Source organism: Chiloscyllium plagiosum, unplaced genomic scaffold (genome assembly GCF_037043375.1).
Source record: "Chiloscyllium plagiosum isolate Xiang-an unplaced genomic scaffold, Cpla_swu_hap1 HiC_scaffold_6, whole genome shotgun sequence".
NCBI classification, from domain to species: domain Eukaryota; kingdom Metazoa; phylum Chordata; class Chondrichthyes; order Orectolobiformes; family Hemiscylliidae; genus Chiloscyllium; species Chiloscyllium plagiosum.
This window is the reverse complement of record NW_028270144.1, coordinates 130124126-130136037: the sequence shown is the minus strand read 5'-3', so window position 1 is coordinate 130136037 and position 11912 is coordinate 130124126. Positions and strand designations below refer to the sequence as shown.

At 45.5% G+C, this 11912-nt stretch overlaps 1 protein-coding gene across 3 annotated transcripts in view; it reads right to left on the bottom strand.

The window, feature by feature from the left end:
• Window positions 1-3532: 3532 nt before the first annotated feature.
• pgap2 (post-GPI attachment to proteins 2) overlaps window positions 3533-11912 on the bottom strand; it is a 78267-nt gene continuing 69887 nt past the window's right edge. The window contains exons 6-7 of one of the 3 annotated variants that reach the window (XR_015757507.1): window positions 6687-6945; window positions 3533-4376 (exon numbers count right to left, since the gene is read on the bottom strand). Coding sequence is in view for 1 of the 3 variants with exons in the window: in XM_087988486.1 (XP_087844612.1) it covers window positions 6938-6945 (8 nt within the window). In the remaining 2 variants the exon portion in view is untranslated. Of the gene's footprint in view, window positions 4377-4405; window positions 6946-11912 lie in introns of those variants that run through there. The other 2 variants (XR_015757508.1, XM_087988486.1) reach the window with 2 other exon arrangements.

Sequence of the window (11912 nt, the reverse complement as noted above, 5' to 3'; positions counted from 1 at the left end):
ACGTCCACACTGTTTCCCAATCCTGTGCATATCTACACTGTTTCCCAATCATGTGTACATCGACACAGCTTCCCAATCATGTATAAATCCACACTGTTTCCCAATCAGGTCTGCATTCACACTGTTTCTCAATCATGTGTATATCAATCACGTGTATATCCACACTGTTTCCCAATCATGTGTGCATCCACACTGTTTCCCAATCATGAGTACATCCACACTGTTTCCCAATCATGTGTACATCCACACTGCTTCCCAATCATTTGTATATCTACACTGTTTCCCAATCATGTGTACACCCACACGGTTTCCCAATCATGTGTATATCCACACTCTTTCGAATTTATGTGTATATCCACACTCTTTCCCAATCATGTGTACATCCACACTGTTTCCCAATCACGTGTCCATCCACAGTTTCCCAATCATGTGTATATCCACACTGTTTCGCTCTCATGTGTATATCCACACTCTTTCCCAATCATGTGTACATCCACTCTGTTTCCCAATCATGTGTACATCCACAGTTTCCCAATCATGTGTATATCCACAGTTTCCCAATCATGTGCACATCCACACTGCTTCTCAATCATGTGCACATCCACATTGTTTCCCACTCGTGTATATCCACACTTTCCCAATCATGTGTATATCCACACTGCTTCCTAATCATGTGTATATCCACACTGTTTCCCAATCATGTGTATATCCACACTGCTTCCCAATTCATGTGTACATCCACACTGTTTCCCAATCATGTGTATATTCACACTGTTTCCCAATCATGTGTATATCCACACTGCTTCCCAATCGTGCTCACATCCACTCTGTTTCCCAATCATGTGTATATCCACACTGTTTCCCAATCATTTGTATATCCACACTCTTTCCCAATTCATCTGTGCATCCACACTGTTTCCCAATCATGCGTATATCCACACTGTTTCCCAATCCTGTGTATATCCACACTATTTCCCAATGATGTGTATATCCACACTGCTTCCCAATCAGGTGTACATCCACACTGTTTCCCAATCATGTGTATATCCACACTGTTTCCCAATCATGTGTCTAACCACACTGTTTCCCAATCATGTGTACATCCACACTGTTTCGTAATCATGTGTACATCCACACTGTTTCCCAATCATGTCTATATCCGCATTGCTTCCCAATCATGTGTATAACCACACTGTTTCCCAATCATGTGTACATCCACACTGTTTCCCAATCATGTGTATATCCACACTGTTTCCCAATCATCTGTATAACCACATTTTTCCAAAGATGTGTACATCCACACTGTTTCCTAATCATTTGTATATCCACACTGCTTCCCAATCATGTGTACATCCACACTGTTTCCCAATCATGTGCATATCCACACTGTTTCCCAATTCATGTGTACATCAACACAGCTTCCCAATCATGTATACATCCACACTGTTTCCCAATCAGGTGTACATCTACACTGTTTCCCACTTATGTGTACATCCACACTGTTTCACAATCATGTGTATATCAACACTGTTGCCAATTATGTGTACATCCACACTGTTTCCCAATCATTTGTATATCCACACTGTTTCCCAATCATGATACGTCCACACTGTTTCCCAATCATTTGTATATCTACACTGCTTCCCAATCATGTGTACATCCACACTGTTTCCCAATCCTGTGCATATCCACACTGTTTCCCAATCATGTGTCCATCGACACAGCTTCCCAATCATGTATACATCCACACTGTTTCCCAATCATGTCTGCATTCACACTGTTTCTCAATCATGTGTATATCCACACTGTTTCCCAATCATGTGTGCCTCCTCACTGTTTCCCAATCATGAGTACATCCACATTGTTTTCCAATCATCTGTTTCCCAATTCATGTGTATATCCACACTGTTTCCCAATCATGTGTACATCCACACTGCTTCCCAATCATGTGTATATCCGCACTCTTTCGAATTTATGTGTATATCCACACTCTTTCCCAATCATGTGTACATCCACACTGTTTCCCAATCACGTGTCCATCCACAGTTTCCCAATCATGTGTATATCCACACTGTTTCCCAATCATGAGTACATCCACACTGCTTCCCAATCATGTGTACATCCACTGTTTCCTAATCATGTGTACATCCACACTGTTTCCCAATCATGTGTATATCCACACTGTTTCCCAATCATGTGCACATCCACACTGCTTCCCAATCATGTGTACATCCACACTGTTTCCCACTCGTGTATATCCACACTTTCCCAATCATGTGTATATCCACACTGCTTCCCAATCATGTGTATATCCACACTGCTTCCCAATTCATGTGTCCATCCACACTGTTTCCCAATCATGTGTATATTCACACTGCTTCCCAATCATGTGTATATCCACACTGCTTCCCAATTCATGTGTACATCCACACTGCTTCCCAATTCATGTGTACATCCACATTGTTTCCCAATCATGTGTATATCCACACTATTTCCCAATCATATGTATATCCACACTGTTTCCCAATCATGTGTGCATCCACACTGTTTCCCACTCATGTGTGCATCCACACTGTTTCCCACTCATGTGTTTCCCCATCCTGTGTACATCTGCACAGCTTCCCAATCATGTTTACATCCACACTGTTTCCCAATCTTGTGTGCATCCACACTGCTTCCCAATCATTTGTCCATCCACACTGTTTCTCAATCATGTGTACATCCACACTGTTTCCCAATCATGTGTACATCCAATTTCCCAATCACGTGTGCATCCACACTGTTTCCCAATCCTGTGTACATCCACACTGTTTCCCAATCACGTGTGCATCCACACTGTTTCCCAATCATTTGTGCATCCACACTGTTTCCTTATCATGTGTACATCCACACTGTTTCCCAATCACGTGTGCATCCACACTGTTTCCCAATCATTTGTGCATCCACACTGTTTCCTAATCATGTGTACATCCACACTGTTTCCCAATCATGTGTACATCCACACTGTTTCCCAATCATGTGTACATCTACACTGTTTCCCAATCATGTGTACATCCACACTGTTTCCCAATTTAATACTCTGCACGCCTGTTTCTCCTCCCAAAGTTTGATAACATGACAGTTCTCCACAGATTACTCTTTCTGCCATGTCATGGCCAAATCACCCTGAAGCTGTTTTGTATCTTCCTCACACACACACATTCCCACTTAGTCTTGTATCGTCTACAAATTTGGAAATATTACATTTAGTCCCCAGAATGCGGAGGTATATTGTGAATGGCTGTGGCCCATGTACCAGTCCTTGTGGATCAGTCAGCACTGTCTATTCCTCCTTCTAGTTTCTGTGTGTTTGCCAATCATTCTTCTTTGCCAGTTTCTTGCCCTCTTTCCCACGCACAAACACCTTTCTAACCAGTCTCCTCTGGGGCACCTCAAAAAACCCTTCTGAAAACTTCAATACACTACATCCATTGGCTTCTCTTTATTAGTTTTTTTATGAAATCCATCCTGTGTCTGATCAGATCAGTTTTATCTCTTTTATGGAAAATAGATCCCACCATTTTCCTGACCAGTCGTGTAAAGCTACAGTTCCCGGTTTGCTCTCTCTTTCCTTTCATACATTGTGCGGTGATATTTGCTCTCTTCCAAACCCCACAGGAGTAATTCCAGAACGTATAGACTTTTGGAAGATAATCACCAATATATCAAATATTTCTTTAGCCACCTCCTTCAATAGCCCAAGATATAGACTGTAGTCCTGGGGATTTATCAATTTCTAGTCCTATTTATTTCTCTCATACAACCTTCTTGCTCATGGTCATTTCCTTCAAATCCTCAATCTCCCAGCCACTTGGACCTCTAACTCTGGGAGATTTCTTGTATTGTACTCAGTGGGAATAGACACCACATGATTTGACTTCTCTGCCATTTCTCTATTCTCCATTATAAATCTTCCTGCCTCACTAAGTAAAGAAATTCATTTTAACCAAACTATTCTTATTTTTGTGTGCCTATTGAAGTCTTACAATCCATTTGTGATTTGTTTTCTGTTAGACTGTGTTGTTCTAGCTTTCTGTTTCAATTCCTTTGTCCTTATTCACTGTGTTCTTAAATACCTCCTGACCCGAGATTTACTGCTCATTCTTGCAACGTTATTGGCCTTCTCCCGTTATACGCTCCTCCCTTTGTTAGCCATGGCTGACTGATCTTTATTAAGTTGTGGCATCAGGAAGGGATGTATAGTTGCTGTAAGCCATGTGATAATTCAATATCTATGTACAGTCAGGCCTTTTAATGTTGTTTCCTAATCCACCTCATGTCTTCATAGATTCTCTTCTCCAAATTTAACACTCTTGCTTCAGACTGAAGTATCTCACCTGCAGACATAATGTAAAATTCTATCATATTGTGGTCACTCATCTCTAAAAGTTCTTTTACAACAAGATCTTGAATTATCACTAAAAACCCATTTAGTTTATAAATGTGCTTCATGGGAGGCAGTCTGCTGTTTCACAGAGCTGAGAAGCAGGAGACTGGAAGAACACAGCAAGCCAGGCAGCATCAGGAGATGGAGAACTCAATGTTTCGGTTGTCACCCTTCTTCAGGATTGGGGGTGGAAGCAGAGGGAGCTACAGATAAAGGGCTGGGGTGGGGGAGGAATTTGGGGTTGGGAGAGTAGCGGAGTGGTGAGGTAGGGATAGGTGAAGACAGGTAGAGGGTGTGGCCTGGTTGGTCAATGGGAGAAATGAATCCAGTAGGTGGCTGGGAGGAGTGGTAGGGTGGGGAGGGGATGGGAAGGGAGGTTATCTGAAATTGGAGAATCAGCCTTTGGGCTGTAGGCTGCCCAGGCGGAAGGTGAGGTGTTGTTTCCCCAGTTTGTGGTCTAATTCACTGCTGCAATGGAGGAGGCCCAGGCTGGACATGTCGGGGAGGGAGGTCAGGCTGGCCCCTACTGAATTGTGCACAAGCAGGGGAATGCGATCAGACTGTGGGAAAGTAAAGAGTGCAGGGACTCAGACTGATTGGGATGTTAAAGTGTGGGGAATGAGGGAAGATTGGGATTAGGTTGGAGGGATATTGAAGGTAGTGGGAGAGAGGGTTAGACTGGATGGGATATTAAAGGGTGCAGGGAGTGAGAGTGGGATTAGGCTGGGGGGAAGGAATCTCAGATTGCTCTTCCAATGTGTGGAACCAAGGATCAGATAACGGATAGCAGAGATCTGTCAGAGTTATTTGTAGGCCACCAAGTAGTAATAGTAATGGGGGGCATCATACTCATGAGACTTGGGACTTCATAGACTCAGATTAGGTAAACTAACTGAACACAAAACCTGGGGAGCTTGGGTTTCCAGAGTGTGTTAGAGATGGTTTTCTGGAGCAGTATGTTGAAGAGCCATGGTAGTTTGGATCCAATATTATATAATGAGAAAGGATGAATTACCAATTGTTAATTGTCAATTGGCATCTTGCTGCGGCCCAGTGAGAAGCTCACCACTCCACTTACAGAAAGGGTACAAGATGGAGTGAGATGATCTCGTAATGGAGACTGGCCTCACCTGATTCTGCCCCACCACATCTCACATCAATCAGACTCTGCCTTGAATCTTGTCCAGATGGGATTTGAACAAGACAGTGTCACCAAAAAAAATCTATTGTGGGAAACTTCTCTGTTGCAAGGGGATTCAATGAACAGAAAGAAAGTGACAGAATCAAATTACAGTGACAGAGAGAGGGAGGGAAAGAGAGACTAAGCAAAGGCAGAATAAGACAAGGCAAGATCAGAGAGCATGAGACACACCGAGAGAGAGACAGAGAGAGGGAAACTGAGATAGATAAGGACAGTGGTTAGGAGACCCATCGAGGGAGGCAGGAAATTGATAGGGATGGAAAGTAGAATGAAGGGAGAGGAAAAGAATGGAGAGGGTTAAGAGAGTCAGAGGGAGGTAGAAGGAAATCGTTTAGAAATGTGGAGAAACACATATGGAATGAGAAAGTTCGAGAAAACTATATATAGATGACAGTGTGACACATACATTGAGAGAAAGAAAGGGGTACAGAGATAGTGAGATGAATAAAGGAACAGTGAAATGTGGAGAGAAAGACACACACACAGACACTCGGTGTTTGATCTTGACAGCAGCTGCAGCCAGAGTTGGTGAGGACTTCCTTCCGATCCGGGTAAACAAACTTCTTCTTACGTTAACAACTGTAATCCTGACACAAACTGGCAAGGTGACAGAAAGTGAGTTTCACCGTGGGTGTGCAGCATTGTGATTTTCAATCTTGTTTCACAGTGAGCTTGGGCCCATCCCCAAGTGCCCTTGAGCAGGTGTAGGGAAGCCACAGCAGTGTTAGCAGGGGAGTTATTTGGAGTGTGCAGTGCAGCAGTGTGTCAAGATGGTATATCTGGTTGTTCACTTCACTTGATTAGGTGACAACTGTTTCACACAGCTCCCAAGTTGCCAGATGGGTTGGCTCTTGTTTTCAGCTCTGAAGAAGTGTGCCCTGACTGACTCTCCAATGTTCAACTCAGGCAATGCTTTAGCAGTCTTGTCAAAATCAAATTTGGTTTTCTGCCATTTCATCTTGACTTTTTCGCCTTACCTCTGGCTTCAGTGGCTTGTTTTGCTATTGGAAGAGCAGTTGATGTGCAATGTGATGTTAATCTTTGCACTGGCCTACTCACCCGTCTTCAATCAGTGTTGCTGTACTTGGGCATGGCCTTATACAGCTGCCTCAGCCTATCCATCTGACCGGGGACAGTGTGGAGATGACGTCTGGTGTTGATTTTCCCAATTGTTTATGAAACAGTTGAATTGTTCACGCATGAACTGAGGGTCAGTGGCACAATGAGCTCATCACAATGTTGGCAATGTCATAACGGCTGAGGCGTACTTTTAGACATGTGAAAATCTCAGCAGTACTCAGCTCCCCGGTTCACCTCCCTGTAGTCAGAATGAATAAATAATTCCAATCCTCTCAGAATAAAGGCCAAAATTCCCAAAACAACATTAAGGAACCATATAGGTTTTTCCAACAATTGACAACAGATTCATGATCATCATTTGACTCTTAACTGCGGATTTTTATTGAATTCAAATTTTTACTATCTGCCATGGTGGGATTCAAACCCAGGTCTGCAGAACTCAGTCTCTGGAATAATACCACTGGGCCATCACAGTCCCCCATTCACAAGAACACCCAGATCCTTCTATACTACACTTCTTTCTCCAGACTTTCTCCTTTTAAATAACAGCCTGCCTTTTAATTTTTTGTGCCAAAGTGCATGACCTCACAATTTCCCAAATTAAACTCCATCTGCCAAATCTCTTGCCTAATTAGGAGAAAGTGAGGTCTGCAGATGCTGGAGATCAGAGCTGGAAATGTGTTGCTGGAAAAGCGCAGCAGGTCAGGCAGCATCCAGGGAACAGGAGAATCGACGTTTCGGGCATAAGCCCTTCTTCAGGAATCCCAAAACGTCGGATTTCACCAGTTTCCTCATTTCCCCTCCCCCCACCTTATCTCAGTCTAATCCATTGAATCCAGTCTAACCTGCAATCTTCTTCCCAACCTCTCCGCCCCCACCCCAGTCTGACCTATCACCCTCACCTTGACCTCTTTCCACCTATCACATTTCCGACACCCCTCCCCCAAGTCCCTCCTCCCTGCCTTTTATCTTAGCCTACTGGACAAACTTTCCTCATTCCTGAAGAAGGGCTTATGCCCGAAACGTCGATTCTCCTGTTCCCAGGATGCTGCCTGACCTGCTGCGCTTTTCCAGCAACACATTTTCAGCACCAATGATATGGCCAGGAAAAGGATTGAGGATCCGAAAAGGGACTACAGAGAGCTAGGATGGAAGCTGAAGAGCAGGACAAGTTGAGTAGTGTTCTCAGGTTTGCTATCAGTGCAACAAGGTAGTAAGGTGAGCAACAGGCAGCGAATGCAGCTTAACACGTGGCTGCGAGGCTGGTGCAGGAGGGAGGGTTTCAGTTACCGAGACTATTGGGATGCCTTCTGAGGAAGGTGGGATCTATACATGAAGGACGGGTTGTACCTGAACTGGAGGAGCACAAATGTCCAGGGTGGGAGATTTGCTCATGTGGTTCAGGAGGGTTTAAACTAATTTGGCGGGGGGGTGAGGGCACCAGAGCTACATATCTGTGAAGGGACTAGTTGTAGATAGGGCAGTGTCAGGATGTAGTCAATCTATCAGGAAGGTTATTCATGTGATGGAACAAGGAGATATGTTAAAGTGTGTCTGCTTTAACACAAGTAGTGTCAGAAATAAGAGTGATGAACTTATAGCATGGATCAGTACTTGGGGCTACGATGTTGTGGCTATAACGGAAACGTGGGTTTCACTGGGGCAGGAATGGTTGCTTGACGTTCCAGGGTTTAGAACGCTTAAAAATAACAGGGAGGGTGGAAAAAAAGGAGGGGGTGCAGTATTGCTAATCAAAGAGTGCATCACAGCTACAGAAACAAAGGTTGTTGAGGAAGGTCTGTCTGCTGAGTCAGTATGGGTTGAAACTTTATTGCTGGAACAGCACAGCAGGTCAGGCAGCATCCAGGGAACAGGAGATTCGACGTTTCGGGCACAGGCCCTTCTTCCTGAAGAAGGGCCTGTGCCCGAAACGTCGAATCTCCTGTTCCCTGGATGCTGCCTGACCTGCTGTGCTGTTCCAGCAATAAAGTTTCAACTTTGATCTCCAGCATCTGCAGACCTCACTTTCTCCTTGAGTCAGTATGGGTGAAAGTTAGGAACAGCAAGGGAACAGCCACCCCATTGGGGATTTTCTACAGACCACCTAGTAGCGATACAGAGATTGAAGATCTCACAGGTCAGCAGATTTTGGAAAAATGCAGAAGTAGCAGGGCTGTTGTTGTGGGTGATTTCAACTTTCCCAATATTGACTGGAACCTCCTGAGTGCAGATGGTTTGGATGGAGACGTTTTTGTCAGGTGTGTTCAGGAGGGGTTCCTTACTCAGTATGTAGACAGACCGACGAGGGGAGAGGCCATTTTGGATTTGGTGCTCGGCAATTAGCCAGGACAGGTGTCAGATCTTGCGGTGGGAGATCACTTTGGTGACAGTGACCACAACTGCCTCACATTTACCACAGCCTTGGAGAGGGAAAGGAGCAGTTGCCATGGCAAGATATTTAATTGGGGAAAAGGAAATTATGACGCTATCAGACAGGGGTTGGGAAGTACAGACTGGGAGCAATTATTCCACAGAAAGGGCACAGCAGACATGTGGAGACTGTGTAAGTAACAGTTGTTGCGAGTGATACACAAATTTGTTCCTCTGAGACAGGCAAGAAGGGATCAGATTAAGCAACCTTGATGACGAGAACAGAGGAGCTTCTCATCAAAAGGAAGAAGGCAGCTTATGTAAGGTGGAGGTAGCAAGGATCTAGAACAGCTTTAAAGGGTTACAGGCTTGCTAGAAAGGAGCTCAGAAATGGACTGAGAAGAGCCAAGAGGGGACACGAAAAAGGCCTGGCAAGAAGGATTAGGGAGAACCCAAAGGCATTTCACTCATACGTGAGGAATAAGAGAATGATCAGGGAGAAGGTAGGGCCGGTCAGGGATAGCGTAGGGAACTTGTCCGTAGAGTCTGAGCAGATAGGGGAAGCACTAAGTGCGTTTTTTGCTTCGGTTTTCACCAAGGAAAGGGAACTTGTTGTGAATGAGAACTTTGAGGAGCTGGGATACAGGCTTGAACAGATCAAGATTGATGAAGTTGATGTGCTGGAAATTTTGGCAAACATTAAGATGATAAGTCCCCAGTGCCAGACCAGATTTATCCCAGGCTGCTCAGGGAAGCGAGAAAGGAGGTTGCTAAGCCGCAGGCGAAGATCTTTGCTTCCTCACTCTCCACAGGATTGTACCGGAGGATTGGAAGGAGGCGAATGTTCTCTCTTTTCAAGAAGGGCAATAGGGAAATCCCTGGCAATTACAGACCAGTCAGTCTTACGTCTGTGGTCAGCAAAGTTTTGGAAAGAATTCTGAGGGATAGGACTTATGACTATTTGGAAAAGCATAGTGTGATTAAAGGCAGTCAGCATGGCTTTGTAAGGGGCAGGTCCTGACTCACTAATCTTGACTGCCATGGGGCGGTGGGGTTGGTTGGTCCGGATGTCCCAGAGATGTTCTCTGAAAGAATCTGCAAGTTGGCGTCCTGTCTCCCCGATGTAGAGACCAGACTGGGTGCAACGGATACAGTAGATGACATTAGTGGAGGTACAGGTAAATTTCTGTCAGCTGTGGAAGGATCCTTTGGGGCCTTAGACGGAGGTTGGGGAGGGGGGGGGGGGGGGGGGGGAAGATATGGGTGCAGGTTTTGCACTTCCTGCGGTGACAGGGGAAGATGTCGGGAGGGAAGGGTGGGTTGGTTGGGGGGGCGTGGACCTAACAGGGGAGTTGCGGAGGGAATGTTCTCTCCGGAACACTAGTAGGGGTGGGAGTGAAATATATCCCTGGTGGTGGGGTCTGTTTGGAGGGGGCGGAAATAGCGGAAGATGATGCGATGTATCTGGAGGTTGGTGGGGTGGAAGGTGATCCTTGGTGGAGTAGGAGGGGAGTTGAAGTGTCCTTGGTGGAGTTGAAGTGAAGCCCACCAACCTCCGGATATATCACATGATCCTCCGCCACTTCTGCCACGTACAGACAGACCCCACCACCAGGGATATATTTCCCTCCCCACCCCTATCAGCGTTCTGGAGAGAGCATTCCCTCCGCAACTCCCCTGTCAGGGCCACTCCCGGCAGCTTCCCCTGCCATTGCAGGAAGTGTCAAACCTGTGCCCACACCTCTCCCCTTACCTCTGCCCAAGGCCCCAAAGGATCCTTCCATATCCGACAGAGATTTACCTGTACCTCCACTAATGTCATCTACTGTGTCCGTTGCACCTGATGTAGAGGAGACCACATTTGGGAGACAGGACGCCAACTTGTGGATTGTTTCAGAGAGCATCTCTGGGATACCCGCACCAATCAACCCCACTGCCCTGTGACTGCACACTTCAACTCCCCCTCCCACTCCATGGACATGCAGGACCTGGGCTTCCTCCATCACCAAACTCTAACCACCTAACGCCTGGAGGAAGAACACATCTTCCATCTTGGGACCCTGCAACCACACAGGACCAATGTGGATTTCACCAGTTTCCTCATTTCCCCTCCCCGACTTATTCCAGTCCCAAGTCTCCCAACTCAGCACCGTCCTCATGACCTGTCCATCGTCTTTCTCATCTATCTGCTCCATCCTCCTCTCCAATCTATCACGTTCTCCCTCACTTCCATCCACATATCGCTTTCCCTGCTACCTCCGTCCCAACCCCACCCCCTCCCATTTATCTCTCAGCCCCGACCCACAAGCCTCATTCCTGATGAAGGGCTTATGCCAGAAATGTTGATTCTCCTGCTCTTTGGATGCTGCCTGACCTGCTGTACTTTTCCAGCACCACACTCTGAACGCTTAATTTCTGCTACACACTTCTGTGCATATTTTCTACCTTTCCCTGTCACTTTATCATTCTACATCCACCCTGTTCACGATCGTGCACCTCTGCTCTCTCATTTCTTTTTGGGTTTTTTTAAAAGCTTGCCTGCATTGGAACCACCGCCCTCCAGGGCCCTGCTTCCTGCATCGATAATTACTTGCAGAAGCTCAATGATTTCCTTTTGTATTTCAAAGTAGGCCATTCAGCCATCGAGTCTTCTCCACCATTTAATACGACTATGGCTGATCAAACATTTCAATGTCTTTTACTCACCCCACCCTACAATTCTGTACGCTTTTGAAATCTCTGATATGCTCATTTCTCACATTTTGTAATCATCATTCTTTGCTAGATTACAAAATCTACCCAATCTTGTCAATGATGACTAATATTCTTACTGTT